This window comes from Xenopus tropicalis, chromosome 2 (genome assembly GCF_000004195.4).
Source record: "Xenopus tropicalis strain Nigerian chromosome 2, UCB_Xtro_10.0, whole genome shotgun sequence".
Taxonomy (NCBI): domain Eukaryota; kingdom Metazoa; phylum Chordata; class Amphibia; order Anura; family Pipidae; genus Xenopus; species Xenopus tropicalis.
In genome coordinates this window covers 100023438-100041043 of record NC_030678.2, presented here as the reverse complement: position 1 = coordinate 100041043, position 17606 = coordinate 100023438, and the positions used below count along the sequence as shown (strand labels likewise).

Sequence of the window (17606 nt, the reverse complement as noted above, 5' to 3'; positions counted from 1 at the left end):
TGTGTAGTGTCATTACTGATATTAAATAACCAGTTTTATTGCTAGAGTCTTGCTTTTACATATGCTCATTATTTTAACACTAAAAGATATGTGTTTAGGTCATTTAAACAATTGTACATAGAAGAGTTAGTTTAGATACAAATAACTTTCTAAGTCTCATGATTGGCCTTAACATCCTGAATATTCCAAATAAGATGCCAGTAATACTATATACTTAAGAGACCATAGGAAAACTGTTTATCTAACTACAGGTACTAATTAATATTTATTAATATTTTGTTTAAGCTGCCCATAATGTTGTAGAGAATAAGATGAGGTAAGTTCCTAATGAAACCTATTTGAATTCTACAAGTAACTGTTGATTTCTGTGACCATTTCTACTCTTTTGTAACTTTCTAATATATGTATATTTTTATTTGCTGTAATTTATTTCTTACTAGGTGCTGTTAAATACGTACTGCCTTTAGTTTGCAAATAGAATTGCTAAGGTGAATTAGTTTATTCTGTGGATTTTTATGAAAAATGGAAATTAATTTATGATGCAACATGTTTTTCCACACAGTAAATTGTGTTCCCCACAATTCCTGTGTCATTACGGCTAAGTACTGAGCTGTGCACCTTTAATAATCAAATGCAGTTGTGTCCGAAATGTGTCAGAAAGGCTATTGCATCTTTTCTGGTACTTGAAGTTAAAATGATGTTTGCGCATGATTCACTGGGCAAAAGTCTGCTCTACCTATTGAAGCAGGCAACAGAGAAAACTCTGAAATTATTGCCACCGTGGCAATACCTCTAGGGTTCCCCTCCATTAATTTAATGATGATTCAAAAGTGGACCTGGATTGATACCCTTGTGCTAAGTGCAACTACATGAAAGGACAAGGAGCTTCTTTGGACATATGTACCATTAGTGAATGACCTCAATGCATTCATTAAGTTGCGGCCATTTAAAAGCAGCTATTCCTTTGGTGCATTCATAAATGATCCCTATAAAGTTTTTGCCAGTGAATATAACATGGAATCTGTAAGGTCAAAATTGTAGGAAGTGTTTTGCACAGGAAAGGACACGCAAGAATAACCTGGTAATGACAACTGAGGGGGAATATCAAGAAACAATGGAAAAAGAAATGTGGGCAATGAGACTTTAAGAAAGAGAGAAACATTGGGAATGGTTTCTTAGAAGAACTTAGAGGCACAGAAAATAGGAGCAGTAAGACAGAATGAGCAGAGAAACACATAGGGGCATATTTATTATAGTGTGTAAGCTAACATCACCAATGATGTTGCCCATAGCAACCAGTAAGCAATTACATTTGAATGGTCACCTACAAGTTATAAAAAAACAAAAGCTAATATCTGACTGGCTGCTGTGGGCAACATCACCAGTAATGTTGGCTAACACACTATAGTAAATATGCCCCATAGGGTGAGAAATAAAACAGAAGCACGAATTGTATATCTCCTGTTGAAACCCCATTCACACATTCCATGTGTTGTATTACTGCTGTTGAATCCATGAAAAGTGGTTCAATAGGATATCTTTGGAGAACACAAAGGAGGTGAAATAACTTTATTATTTTAGAATATTTTATGTACATGTAATTAGATTTTTGTGTATTTCTTGGTTTCTCAAGAGAAAATCTAAAATGGTGTAAAAAGTCAGAATTAGTTAAAGCATACATGAATGCAGTGTGCACTACATGCACTACATCCCTCGTTTCCTTCACAATAGGCTATAAAGTGGTCCTGTTCTGTTAACATTTGTATTGTTTGCATGTTCCTTTCAAACAATGAAGGTGTTGCTGGCATGTTTGTTCATAGGAAACATAATTTTTTGCTCAGAATAAGGTGTAAGCATGTAGGTGATGAAATTGATAGTAGAAATATTATGTTACTTATGCTGAATACAAGGCAGGGGTTCATGGTTTACAAGCGAAGAATCCAAAGAGATTATGTTCATTGCTGTGAAGAGATAATGTTCAATGAGGCAACAACTGCCTTTAGGCCTTTTGTTCCCTGAGCAGCACAAGCATATACAGTTCACTCCTGGGAAATAGCACAGAAAGGAAAAAAGTACATCAGTTTTGCAGTTAAGGGCATGTTAAACTAAGCATTTTATATATATATATATATATATATATATATATATATATATATTTATATATATTAACACTTAGGGCAATAACACATGCCATATTTTGTCACCCGTGGAAATGTAAAAATGCAAAGATATACTATTTTCAACTGCATTTCAGTGTGCTTAATTTATAGCAATGTTTAATAAATGACAACGGTATAGACAATCACAAAAAGGTATTTTGGAGTGTTTTGTTATGGGTGACAAAATATTCCATGTGTCATTTTTCCAGGGCTAACAAAATGGTTGAAAATACCTTTTGATTGAAGCACACAGGAATTGCTAAGTATAAAACACTTAAATAGGGTAGTTGCCTGAATATGTTTTGGGGATTCCTATGTGTGTAAAGGAAAGTCATTTTGGCATTTTACTGCCAATAGATTCGCCACATTAGTGCCACCTAGAATGTTCTATTTATTCTGCAGGAAGCTTTAACATACCTGAGCAAAGAGCCCTAGAAGTTCCCTCTGTTTGTTTAAGATAGCAGCTGCCATTTTAGCTTAGTCTCCATAGCTTCCTGCTTTCAGCTCTAGCCGTTGTAGCTCAGATCACACATTACTAAGGGTGGGGGCACCAAGTTTTATGAATTCTTATGTGAGGGGGGAGCAGGAGAGGGGAGATAGGAGAGAACTGTGCCCCGGGAATGAAGGATTTTTCTTAGAGAGGAAGTCAGATACCCTAAGAACATTTTTACAAAAAAAGGAGACAAGAAATCCATGTGTTTCTTTTGATAGAGGACAGCGTTTCTGTGAGTGCCTATGGCTGTATTTACATAGACCTTTCTAATAAAGCTTACGTAGTTTTTACCTTTCCTTCTCCTTTAATGCATTTTGTCGCCCACAGGGTGACATTAGAAATAGGAAGCCATACATTTTACATAGTGGGTGATTTATCAATGTTCGATTTTTTTTCCATGATTCACATTTGTTTGTGCTACAACTCCCAATATTCAAATTATGGTTCAAAAATGTTCAACATTTATTAAGTGCAAAATATTTTAAAAATTCAAATGTAATACTTTGGCATGTAGAAGTCAATGAGATGTGTCATAGGCAAAATTCAAGCCTTTTTTTGTTTAATTCAAGATTTTTTTTCATGAGCTTGTAAACTCGCAAATTTGAATTATTTTTTTGCATGATTTTATTCAATTAAGTTTTTCATAATTAGATTTTAAATAAGCAAACATTTGAGTTTTTTTAATTGTTTAGTTTATGTGAAGGTGAAAACTGATAAACAGGCTCATTTATTTAAAGAAAAAAAGAAGGGTTTTTATCAATTTCTGTTAAGATAATAAAATGCTAACGCCAATTGAAGTTTCCAAAGCTGTCGAATATAAATTCTGGTGCTTTGAAGTTTTGGTGTGTGACGATAATAAAATTCGGACTTTGAAGTTGAAATCCTCAAACAAGTTTGTTTTCCAACTAGTAGGGGTTTGTCAGGTTTTAGATGGGGGTCAACTTTGTAAAGTCAGAATTTTTAGATTAAAATTAAAAATTCAGCAGGCTTTCGTTTTTGAGGCACTGGTGCTCTTCTATAAATTCCTAACTTAAAGGTATAGTTCACAGTTCACATAGCTAACTTTTTGTATATTTCAGAACAACTTTATATTTGTCTTCAATTTTTATTTTGTATTGTTTTTGAATTATTTGCCTTCTTCAAAATTCCCAGCAGCCAAAAACTATTGCAGTTTTATTGTTATTGTTACTTTTTTCATTACTTATCTTTTTATTCAGGCCCCTCCTATTCATATTTCTGTCTCTCATTCAAACCACTGCCTGGTTACTATGTTCATTATCACCATAGTAATAAAATAGCTGCTGAAATTCAAACTGAATATTTTATGCACAAAAAGCTAAATAATTAAAAAACCACAAATAATAAAAAATGAAGACCAATTGCACATTGTCTCAGAATATCACTCTCTACTTTTCCCAGAGAAGCCATTTATTTTTACTTATTAAAACGTAATTTATTGCTTAACAGTGGTGCAACTAGTAGGAAGTAACAATTTTTATGTTTTAAATTTTGTTTTTTTTTTTATAATAAATAATCTCTGTTCTTGTAAAGAGGAATAAACACCTTTGAATTTATGTATTCAAGGTGTTTTAATTCAATTCTTTGTTTTAATAGTAAACTAGGAGATTAGTGTGAGGGCAAAAGCATTTTAACATTCTCTTTTTTGGCTTAGGTAAGTCTTAACTGTGTAGTATATGGCCCTTTAACTTGCCATAAAATAGAATTATTAAATGTGCAAAAATGAAAGCAGGTTTTAAGACATGTAAATGTTGCTATTTTTTCCCACTTTAGAACTGCGTGACAAAATTCCCAATTCTGTGCCCAAGACCCATAAGACAATGGAAGCTTAGAAGGGTGGCTATTATTCTAAATGCAGAACTGGATACCACATCATCACATTTGCCTTCTTCAAAAGGAATAGAGATGCAAACTCAATTTTCAATCAGGAAGTAAGTTCTGTACGTATAAATATGTGTAAGAGGCACTCAGCCAAGAAAGGCATCAGCTTGGGTAATATTATTTCAGTTTATCTGTTCCTCAAATTTAAGGTGTGGCCTGTTGTTCTTTTTCTTTGCAACATGTTTGTTAAGTGTTATGTATATAATATGTGTTATAATATGTCCCTTTACTAGTATAACTACCCATCTCTGCGCTTTGTCTGCCAGCGTCAAGGTAACATGCACAGGACCACTGGCAGACCTCTGTGGTACAGTAGTCCTCTAACAACATTGGTCTAACTAGAAAATTTAACACATCACCATTCTTTGGTATCTATATTTTACTGGTTGTCTGTTTTAGTACAAATACTAAGTTTAATGTTAACTAAGTAACTTTTGTGTGATACATAAGAGCTTTAGCAACAAAAAAATGGATCAGATCCACTTCCACCCCAAGATCTAGGATTCTGCTCACTTACTCATAAATTACAGCTACATTTTCTGTCAAGACTTATTGCTTAGAAAAGCATGCTGGCAAAAAATTGTTGTATCTGGAAGTTTAATTGTATGGCAACCAAACATCTTCTTTCTCCGTTTCCACCAACCAATTACATGGCTGTGATAACATGGGTCATATATATATAGTTCCAAAGGAGGAGCTCTCACACAAAAAAATATATTGTCTGCCTGAATGATAGTAACAAATAATATAATAGTCCCACAAAGTACAACACAACAGGTCTTATGCCGAAATGCCAAAAAGATTTTTTTTTTTAATTTAATTTACAAACCCGGCGTTTTGGTCACTGTTAAGACCTGTTATATAATTTTGGATTTGTTTAATCTTCTCAGCAATGCTTTTGTGTACCTAATACAAATGTCATTCTAACTTGAATGCATGTTTTTTCCCTCCAGTGCCATTGCTTTCTTTCTTTATTTACAGAGGGGAATATACAGAGATATATATTTGTTAAATAGCATTTTAGAGATATTACATTTGGATTATGTATTTAATCCTGTTTAAAGTCTGCCCCAGTTAATATACTATTAAATTGTCATGGTTTGATGTTTATATAAAGAGTAGAATAAAGAGTGAAAAGACCTGGTGCTTTACTTTCAATTATGTTTTCTGCCCTTAAAAAAGGACTTGACAAAGGAGTGCCCTCTTATTTTACCCACCCTTTACCTATATTTATTTATCTTAAATACATTCTAGTGATCAAAGTCAAAAGGCACACTTTGCTGCTTTAGCAATAGTCACCTATCCATTAGTTAAAGGAAAACTATAATCCCAGAATGAATACTTAACAGATAGTTTATATTATATTAAGTGACCTATTCCAATATATTGGAAATATTCCAAACTGGAATATATATTTCAGTAAATATTGCCCTTTTACATTCTTTTCCTTGAGCCACCATTTAGTGATGGGCTTTGTGCTCCCTCAGAGATCACATGACCAGAAATAATGCAGCTCTAACTGTATAACCGGAAGTGGTGTGTGAACATAAGGCAGAACCCTGTCTATTCATTGGCTGAAGGGGCCTTGCATGTATGTGTGCCATGGCTTGTTTGTGTGCACTGTGAATCCTATGATCCCAGGAAATGGCCTTTAATTCATAAAATGGCAATTTTCTATTTAGGAGTACCTAATTGCACATATTACTAAAAAAGTATATTTTTTTGAAAATGGTTTATTTAGATTAAGCAGGGTTTTACATATAAGCTTGTTCATGTAATATATTTGTATATTTTTCATGACAGCTCAATGTGGGAATTGTGTACAAATCTCTGCAAGAATATTTCCATACAAGAGAGAAGGGAAACAAGATATTATTTTATAACATAATTGTCTTCATACTTCTTTACCTTGCCCTTACCTTGCAGATGATATCAGCAGATTTTTAGAATGTTAATGAATATCCATATCCTGCCAGGTTAGCAATAAATTATTGGGTTGCAAATTTGGTTAAAAGGTTACCTGGGTTAAGGTCAACAAAGAACAGGAAGGCACAGTTAAGACATAGGTTTCTTGTATACAAAATAAGACAGTTGGTAGTTTTATTTTTTCCATCATCTGACCTTCCCCAGAAAACAATGTCTCTTTTACTTCAAATCTTCTGAAGAGAGGCCGTTGGTTGTTAATCAAAAAATTTAAGAATACATTTGCTTCAGACACTTGCTTCCTACTGTCTATCTATCTATCTATCTATCTATCTATCTATCTATCTATCATCTATCTATCTATCTATCTATCTATCTATCTATCTATCATCTATCTATTTATCATCTGTCATCTATACATTGTCTTCTTAGCGCTTTCTTTCAAGATTTGGGAAATTGCTTGTCCGTGAAGTGACATAAGTAGGCTGCATAACAGGGACTGTCATGTAACATGATTTGGTATTAAGGAATATTGTAACTGTTTCATATTTTTATCTTCCAGGTATTATTTAAGGCTAAAATATACATAACATATCAGTATTGGCCATTTAAGATTTTTACATTTATACAGTAGAGATACTTTGCCGAAAACAAGAAGTACAATGTTTTACTCATGAGGATCTTACTAGCACCTTGAGATTTTTGTCAGATTAGAAGCAATGTCAACTTTTAGATGTGAGCACAAAAATGAAAAGGTCTAACAGCAATAGGTAGCAGCAAAACTGTTTTTTTAAATCACTCAGCTGTCATGATCAAGCCCCGGTGAAACCATGAGATACAGTTAGTATATAAATGTGTCAATGCACCGCACATCTCTGTATCCATTCGTCTGTTCTCATAGAAGAACATTTGTGAAAGTGCAGAGGTCCCCTGAGTAACTGCTACTTTCTGTTTTTTCAGCAGACTGACAAAAATGGATAAATCATCACACTTAAAGATTTTCAACAGAACAAGTGAAAGGGAAGCGTCTCTAGCCACTGAGCCACAAATTCTGAAGGAATCCACAAGCAGCGGTAAATGTTATCTCAATATATATATATATATATTTTTTTTTTTTTAGTTTCTTTTTAATGTATATATGTATATATCTCTCTCTCTATATATATATATATAGAGAGAGAGATATACACACACATGGGGGCACATTCATGGGACAAATTCGGATTGTATATAAAAATTTCTGAAGATCGCAAATATCATGAAGATGCTTATGGAAAAATCGTATTTTGTACCGAACAATTGTAAACAGCGGGAAAAACTCTCCAATTCTTTCGCGCAAGCATACGAAAAAGTCGCACGGGCGTCGAAAAAGTCGTGCAAGACACGAAAAATTCAGTGTAAATACGCTCGGAGTGTTCGAATGTCTTAATGTCTTAATAAATCTGCCCCATAGTATACACACACAAATAACCCAAAGTGCTAAATACAATGCTGTGAAGCTACAGTGAAGTGTGCCCGTGCCAGGCTTTGAGGGTGTTTGACCTGTAACTGTGTTTATTTTTTTATGAATCTTGGATAAACATTTTCAACTGCCAGACTGCATCTTAATGGTTTGGGTGCTTGGCATGACCTTCAGTATTATTTCAGTATCCTAATGGCCCACACTCTCTATTCTACCTAAAATATTGTTCAGACTCCTAATAGCTACATGAGATGACACTGTGTTGGAAATATACTGTAGTTTTCTGTACTATAGCTTATACTATGCTACTGGCAACAACAAATGTAGATGATACATCTAATTAAGTGCACCTCTCCTCATCTTAATGTTTGTGTTAATTCCAATAAGAGGGAGTTGTCATTGTTACTAAAGAGAAAATCAGTCGACTAATTAAACAGTAGTCTTCTGTGGTGATTACGGTGATTATCATGAATAAAAGGTATAATGCCTGTTTGGCTTTTCATCAGTATCTTTTAAACTATTTAAAACAGTGTTGTCTTTTAATTCCACACATGGATTATATTTTTTTTTCTTTTTTTTTTGTGTGTCAAGACATGAAATCATACATTACATGTGTAATATTTTAACATTTTCTTTCAGATATATGTGGCTTGTATTTTAGAGCTTCTGTCCCTGTAATTGACATGCAGTCATTTTTTTTGGTGCATATACAACAGCGGATAAGCATTTAGCTTAGTTGCTAAGAAACATTTTAAGACATGCCAGTCTGAGAAGAATTTTGCCGAATAGATATTGAATTTACATGAATGAAACAGGGCTCTTTGCACTGCCAAGTAGACACTGTACATTGTGCTGATAAGATTTACTTGTGTTCTTATGAGAGAGTCATAATTTAGGAAGAAATAATGTCAGTGAAACTGGATAGCTTGAAAGAATTATTTGATATAAAACTGTGTAGCTTCAACATCCGTTTGAAAATGATTCTTTTTAAATAATCCATATGTTACTTAGTCCTTGTTCCTTGTGATGGAAGAGTAGTATAGTATATACCTTGAAGCAAACGCTGCCTTTAATATATTTCTTATCTTTTTTTTACCCAACATGGATTTTTGCAACCTGTATCTCTCTAGTTGTTTCAAAACCACAATTTAAAGCATACCCCTCCAAAAAAAGATTAACTAGAATTGAGATTTCTAATAAAAAATAGAAGGATTGTGGATTCTTTATGTGGTTTCATATATTATGTGATTGACTCATTTCCATTGTTTCCTGCACTTCACAATATCAGCTCTAAAATATTATTTAAAGACTATGATGTATACAAATGCTAATCAGAGGCAGGTCAAACAAGGGCAGTCTGCTGTGTTCTTTACTTAACTGTGTCTAGCAAAGGGAGGTGCAAACTCACTAACTTCTCTTCTATTTTTGCTTGGAAGAGCAACCCAATGCACCTTTCTAGTAATAGGATTTGGATGTGCAAAGTTCAGTTTTTCACTTGTGATTCAGTTTAGAAGTGAAAACCAACACATTTCTTTTATTGTGTGACCTGAATGCCAAAATTTCCTTCTGTCCAATCTGAAAGTGCAAACTAAATTATATCTCTTGACAGAGGCTTTACAAAGTGGCAGATTTGTATGCTACTTAGGTACACATTTCATTATATGTGAGCAACAATAGGTTCCTTCAGTTTTGGGAGATGGGGTCCTTAGAACAAAGTTTTTGAGATTGGATATTTTGAGAAGACACAACATGTCAACAAAAATATAATGCATCAGTTTTGAGTTCCAAAATGTACTTAGTACAGTCAGTGCCCTGTGGATAGGAAGATGCAGTGCTGCTTTCACGCTAAAATGTTTTCTCTTTGTTACAACAATAAAACTAGCCAGGAAGCATTTTAATTGCCTTAAACAGCACAACAAATTGACTGTTTCCCCCCATTCATGCAGTGAAGACTGTTAGATATACCTTTTCACATTAAGGCAAAATTCCTTTTGGTTCAGAAAAGCATACAATCAGGATTTAAAATAAACAGCACATAAGCACAGACATTATAACAAGATGGTAATACATCCTGCCTTACTAGTGTGCTTAAAGCAACATCAAGCATGATTGGATTATTTTACTTGTCTCACATAATTCTCTGTCTTAAGAAACAAAGATGAGATAAACCTTTGTATCCTTATTTGATTAGCTTCACATAAATCGTGTTTTCCCACCACTCACCTGCTATTATACGAGCCAAATCAAATGAATAACAAAAGAACTGAAGCATTTACAGTTCATGCCTGCAGGCTTTCCCGTCCCCATGAGTTTATTTTTTATTCCTTTTACACTTTTTTGCATTTGATCATTTTCTATTTCAAGTTGAACAGCTCACATTATCATGACTGTTAAAAGAAACGGCAGGATATTATTTTTTATGATTGATCAGTTGGATTGCTAACCACTACTTAAAGCCCAAGTTAGTCAACAATTTCAATAGAATATGATATATCTTTTTTAAATTAAGCTATATGAAATAATGATGTAAAAATTGCTCTCATTGTAATTGATCTCATTCACTAACATTGGTACAGATTAGCATTAGCAAATGTGTGCCTTTTATTGCTCTAGCATTACTACCTGCTTGCATTTAGGATCATATTGTGATCTACAGGATCTATATTAGGATCTGTATTGTGTTCTACACCTACACCTAGGTCAGGCATGTAGGACCCCCCCTCTGCCCCCTGCTCAGCCCACAAAGTGCATTGGTGCATTGTCTCTGCACTCACCCAAGGAGGGTCAAAACATGGAAAACATATAAATATCAGCTTGTGTCTGTTTTTTTTGCACTTTGTATCTTGCCTCATGAGTAATAATTTGTCTTCCAAAATAATATAGGAAACAGCTCAGAGATAGAGCATGATTGTCTAGCTTTTTCATATTTAATGAGAGGATTAGACTGGTATGCTACATATTCATGGGTTTCATTTTATTCAAATAATACCAAAGTTAAAATTTTATTAGAAAGTCATGAAAAGCCTTTGAGGTCACATTCACCATCTGCATCTCCTTGGAACAGCCCTGCCCTAGTTACCAGAAGGGTGCATTATGTTAGTATCAAAAACCTCTTTTTAAGAAATTAATACTACCAGGGAGTAAATGGAAACAACATATTTTTCAGATTTAATCAAAACTTTGTTCAATTATGACTCCACAAATTAAAAGACTGCACATAGCACACCATCTAAGATTCTCCAGGGTAAATGTGTAATTGGAAATAAAAAAATATTAGGGGCACAATGGTTATTTAGTTCAAGAGATGGCACAGCCATTTTGCCACTTTTCTCTCTTTTTCGTAAAATTGTTTATTTGGGAGTGAACTTTAGGTCTTAATAAATGAAGTAAAAATGATCATACTCAAAGCCTTATTTAATGCAAGACAAACTCAAAGCATCTTTATCATGTTCATTAGAAAAGAACATCAGCTCTAACTCTATAAAGAAGAAGGGTCTTTTTTGACATGCACTCCTATAGGGGACAGGAAAGAAAGCTAAAAATCTACTGCCCAACTCAGGGTTTCTTTTGTTTTTGAGTATTGGGAGGAACTACTTCTTCAGGACAGTCTGCATGTTTCAGATCACACTGAGTGCTACTTTATTTTATTTAATACGGAAGCAGTAAATTAAATCCTGGGTTTGGAGCTAGATTTATTTTTTGTTTATTTAGCTTACTGGTACTCTGTAAGCTACCTTTCTCCATACAGACCCTGTGAAGGGTAACAACAAATGGGTGGCATACATGAAGAGGCGAGTTTCATAAGATGCATTTGCGTTACAATGCATTGTGTAGTCCAGAAAGTTCATATTTAATTTAATCTAAGAACTGCAAAGGCATATCACTCTCCTGAATATAGTTTTATAGTTGCATTACATACATTTTGAAATATTCAACATCAGCTTTTCAGAAAATGATGGTAGAAATTTTGGCAAACCTCAAATTTGTCTAATGTCACACTGAACTATTCAAGAATGTATATATATATATATATATTACCTAATGGAACATCAAAGACTAGAACACATTGGTAGGTTGGTTCTGACTTGTGATTTTTCTTTACATAGAATTTAACAAGAGACACTCCATGCAAACACTTACTACAAATATAATACATGGCAACCCATCTTTTTATACCATTCCCCCAATATATACTACTGTGGGTTTTAACAATGAAAAAGTATTGTTAGTAATATTAATAGATGCTTTTTTAGCTGGCTAAATGTAAGTATCCTGCAAATTCTAAGAAAAATCCAATATGAAGGTTCTTCTAGGGTATGACCAGTTATGTTGTTAGAAGCAGAACTTCTTGCTAACCTTAGGGACACATATAAAAAGGTAAAGGTAATTAAATTGGCATAGCGATTTGTTTATTAGAAGCAACATTGTGTTTTTTTAATCGCTTTTTAAAAGAAAAGTTGGTGAAGTGAATAGGCACATTCTCATGCTTTTAAATGCAGGCATATTACCAGTTTTCAAGATAATCTGGCCTATGGTTTTACAGTATTTACAGTATTTTGCTGCTGTGATGACAAAAACATTTTTATTCAGAGGAATACATACAAAGGTCCAGGTATTTTATTTACAATATGTTTGCCTTTATTGTTTACCTTTCAACGGTTTAGCATTTTATCATGTATAACAATTCTAATGTCTAATTTCTTTTTACAGATTTTCAAAAATTTACACCACCATTAAGAAAAGAAAATGAACTATTAGATGAAGCTGATGAGAAGATAGAACCTCTTCAAAATTCTCAACCTCAATTGATGGACAAGGCTGGAAATACAGATTCATCTTTAATGTTTATTAACCAGACAGCACTAAATGATGAAAGTAGTGACAGTTTTGGAAGAGATATAGTTAATTCACTACAAAAAGCATCTGCATCTGAGAGTGAGGATATCAGGGACCTGACAAAGATGATGATAACAGAAAAAGAGTTCACTGAGTCTGAAGCAGCAAAAAAAATGTCAGAAGAGCTTGTTATTAGAGAAAGTTCAATCATGCATACAAGCAGTCGTGATTATGACTCTGTTCTTAATGAGGCTGGTCATGGACATAACAATAGTGATTTTGATGAGACAGAAAGTAAAATTTATCAATTTGATTTTACTGAAGACAGAAAAGAAATCTTTGAGGAGAATATGCATGCCTAAAATAATTGTGGGGAAGGTGAAAATCAAGACAGCTGCAATTATTGATAGAAAAATCAGAATAATAATGAACAAGACTTTGATTACTATAATAATGGCAAAGATGTTAATGACAAAGAAGCTCACACTAAAGAGAACTATAACACTGCAGACAGCCAAGAATGCATACTGACAGTTAGACTTGGAAAGGGCATGTCAACAGGTTTCTAAGTGAAGGAGTCAGGAAAAGGAGTTACAGTGTTTGAGTTCTAGCTTGCCAATCAACTGACAGTGTGATGACTGTAACAATGCTTAGTGTTGTAATGATTTTTAAGTTTGCTTTATTTTGTGCAAAAGATACTCATTCAAAAATATCACAATAATAAGAACAATTGCCATCAAATAAAGGCGACATTTTACAATGTATTCTTTAAATATAAGAATATATATATATATTCTCATCTTGCTGAACAGGCTTCCTGTTTTTCTTTTAAAGCAAGTCACCAAGTTTGCTATCTGAAAGGTACATGTAAATGTAATGTTTGGCTTTAAGTACTGTAGGAAAGAAGTACTTAGAGGAGTTATGAAGTGGGGAGGTGATAAAGAGGGGTTGTCAAAGTGATTCCCTGAGCTGTGTGCTTAGAGAGAAAAGAGGTGTAGAAGAATAAAAACAGTAGAAGGAGACATAGGTAAAAAGTAAAACATTTTATTGGATATAAGAAAAGAATTAAGAAAAAACAGGTAAAGTATAGGGAAAGAAGAGAAGAGGAGTTAAAAATGTAGAAGGAAAATAAAGACAAAAAGACAAAAGGTAGACTATGAACACTTTTTTCTGCTATTTAGATGGAGAGATGGGAGCTGAAGATGCAGAATTTAGCACAAATGTCTTTATAATAAAAACAATTCTAAATAGGCAAATGGTTATGGATAATAAGTGAGAAAATTATGAGCAGAGGGGACAGACAAAATGAATGGAGTAGAAGAAAACTAAAGGTAAAATCAAGACCACAATGCTAAAAGACAAATAAGAGAAACACTGTTAGGTGCAAGAGCAGGGTTAGAAAGGATGGGCTTTTTGACTGTATTGAGGCTGAAATAGGGAGATGCTGTCTATTGGCTAACTAGCCCTACCTTTCCAGATGCCAGTATTTGAATGACATTGTATAAGAATGTCCCTATTCCCTACAATCTCACATAATGACACTGCTTGGAATTAGACAACTTATACAAAAATCCCAAGATCCATTTCAATTAAGGATACCCCCCAACACATTAACATTTAGTATATAACTATTTATATTATTTCTACCAAAGTGCATAACTTTGCACTTGTCAGCAATAAACCTCATTTTCCATTTTGCTGCCCAGTTTTGCAATGTATTCAAGTAGCCTATCCCTTATTACCCCTTCCAAAAGCTTTCCTACTACTGATGTCAGACTAACAGGCCTATAGTTTTCAGGCTGAGAATGGGATCCTTTTTTAAATAACAGCACCACATTAGTAATTCGCCAGTCTCAAAGCATCATGCCAGACCTCAATGAATCCTGAAAAATTAAGTGAAGAGGTTTGGCAATCACATATATTAAATGTGTGGACAAAGGGTGATGTGGAATTGATAAAAAATCTGAACCCTCAGGAAAGAGAACATTAATGTCTACTGTACATTTTAATACTAAAACTTTGAAAATGCTAATTTTATGAGTGATGCATGCATAAGCAGGTAAGAGTGCAAAATGGGATCCAAATTGATGGGGATAGGCTTTATGTAACTACTTTACACCCAAAGTAGTAGTTTGAGTTAAGGGAAAAGTATGAGTCTGCTAGCTATATTTATATAAATCATGAAGAATTAGCAGTAATATATATATTTATTGGAATATAAGAACATGAATTGTGTAGCCACACTATAGGTTTAATGAATATTAGACCATGTACAGGTCAATTTCATTTTTCTGTCATGCACATGACCACTACTGCATATGTGCATACCAGTGGCCTTCCTGGTGGGTGCCTGGGAGAGAGAGAAAGTAAGTATATTGTGCTTGCACGTGACTAAGATTCCAATACAAGGAATACATCGTATTGTTGTGCAAGGGAACCCTATACTTACTGTTAGCCCTGAGGAGACATTATGTACAGGGATCCTGCACATGAATGGCATGAAAGGATGAGACTTTCCATGCCTTCTTCCCACCCCTTCTGTATGCATCATACAAGCAGTGCTCCACACAGGCACAGGTTTAACGCTTACGTTATGATAAAACAAAGAAGTGTGCCTATAAGCAGCAGGCAGGGTTGGTGTATTTTGGCAATATAAATGCACCTTTCCTCCCTTGTAATAAATAAGCCCTGCATGTCCTTAATGCCTACTGAAAAACATCATCCAGGGTGGAAAAATGAACCACAAAATGAGATACAGTGTGAAGAAATGTTAAGAGCTCTCAGTTTTGTCCTGATATCATGTGTATCTGTTAACTGATAACAAGGAAATGGCTGAGTAGAATGGTATTGTTGATTTAATTGTAACTAATGAATCCTGTAACAATTATCAACCTCATTAATTTATCACTTCTTGGCATACTTAATTACTCAGCAGTATAAGTCAATTAGCTTTTATATCAGAACAAATGTAACTGCTTGCTCAGTACATATAAAAATATAGATGGAAATTAATGTTGTATGCCACTAGCTACTGCAGATGTTGAAAGATTAGAAACACTCAATATTGGCTTTTTAAAGGGATAGGAACCTTTATAAGAAATGTAAAATGTCATGCTGTGACCTGTTTAACACCACCATCGACAATTCAATTTAGACATTTCTACAAACTGTATGTTTATCAATTTGTTTCTTGCCCTCTAATGAGTCATTTACCTAATCAAATTCCTGTGCAGTCATCAGCCAATATGGATAACAAAAAATCACTATACTGTACACCAGTATTCTAATTTTTGGTGCTTATGTGTACTTTGCTATAATAGCTTCCATATATCCCACACACTTCATATTGCCCAACTCCATGATATTTAACTCTGTCAATAAAGGGAAAAGGAATTCTGTTTTATTTACATGGTAAAAACCATACAAGAGGTATAAGGAATTGTCTAGATCAGTGCTGTCCAACTGGCGGCCCGCGGGCCGCATGCGGCCCGCGACCCCCCTCTGTGTGGCCCCCCACCTGTCTGGCTGCTTTGATGGCTTACTCTTGTGTAAGCTTTAAATGGTATCAGTACTGTGATTAACTGCCCCCCTGCATGGTTCTCACCTCAGATTCAAGATGTAATCCCTCTGTATTGTTTAAATATGTAATCCCCTGTGTTGTTCACACCTTTTAATCTCTGCATTGTTCATCCCCTGCAGTGTTCACACCTCAGGCTCAGACTGTAATCACCCCCATTGTTCCCCTGTTCACACCTCAGGAGCAGTAGAAACCCACAAATAAACCCTGCACACTACAAAAAGAACATATACTGAGGTGGTACTGCAATTAAAAAGTTTTTTAATATATAGTTATTGTGCAGACTGTAGGAGCAGTGCCAGCATTGTGTCACTGTAGGCTGCCTGTGTGTGCCATACACACAGGCATCATAGGGCAAGCAGAGTATGGCACACACAGGCAGGGTAGGAAGGCAGAGTATGGCACACACAGGCAGAGTATGGCACAAACCAACCAAGAATGGCAAACATAGTGAAAGTATGGAACACGCAGGCAGGGTAGGGAAGGCAGAGTATGGCACACACAGGCAGGGTAGGGCAGGCAGAGTATGGCACACACAGGCAGGGTAGGGAAGGCAGAGTATGGCACACACAGGCAGGGTAGGGAAGGCAGAATATGCACACACAGGCAGGGTAGGGCAGGCAGAGTATAGCACACACAGGCCAAGTATGGCACAAACCAGCCAAGTATGGCACACACAGGCAGGGTAGGGAAGGCAGAGTATGGCACACACAGGCAGGGTAGGGAAGGCAGAGTATGGCACACACAGGCAGGGTAGGGAAGGCAGAGTATGGCACACACAGGCAGGGTAGGGAAGGCAGAGTATGGCACACACAGGCAGGGTAGGGCAGGCAGAGTATGCAGGTTTTTGCTGTACTACAACCATTAATATGGGTATGGTCATGTGATAACATGGGTGTGGTTTCAAGTGGATGTGGTTTCAAAAAGGGGAGTGGTCAAAACTGGCTTCCATTATCGGCCCTCCACCACGTAGGTTGGAAAAATTCCGGCCCTCGGTACAACAGAAGTTGGACAGCACTGGTCTAGATCACTAAGATGGTCTCTCCACCAACAGTGGAGTTCTAATGCTTGAGGTATAACTATCATTATTTTGCACTAGAAAGCTTCTACACTTTTCTGTGTGCTTCCTAGGTTGTTATGTGTATGGATGTGGATATAGGCCATGATGCAGACCAATTGAAATTCATGGTTTTGGAAGGAATTCCATGATTTAAGTACGGAGGAAATTGTGAACTAAAATTAAACCAGAGAGCAGTA

At 35.1% G+C, this 17606-nt stretch overlaps 1 protein-coding gene across 2 annotated transcripts in view; it reads left to right on the top strand.

The window, feature by feature from the left end:
• The window catches only part of LOC100488188 (dynein beta chain, flagellar outer arm), a 237488-nt gene extending 223907 nt beyond the window's left edge, over window positions 1–13581 (top strand). For both annotated transcript variants that reach the window (XM_031896974.1, XM_031896973.1), the window contains exons 98-100: window positions 4444–4601; window positions 7435–7547; window positions 12647–13581. In XM_031896974.1, the coding sequence (XP_031752834.1) occupies window positions 4444–4601; window positions 7435–7547; window positions 12647–13134 (759 nt within the window). In that variant the 3' untranslated portion in view covers window positions 13135–13581. The remainder of the gene's footprint in view (window positions 1–4443; window positions 4602–7434; window positions 7548–12646) is intronic.
• The last annotated feature ends 4025 nt before the right edge of the window (window positions 13582–17606 follow it).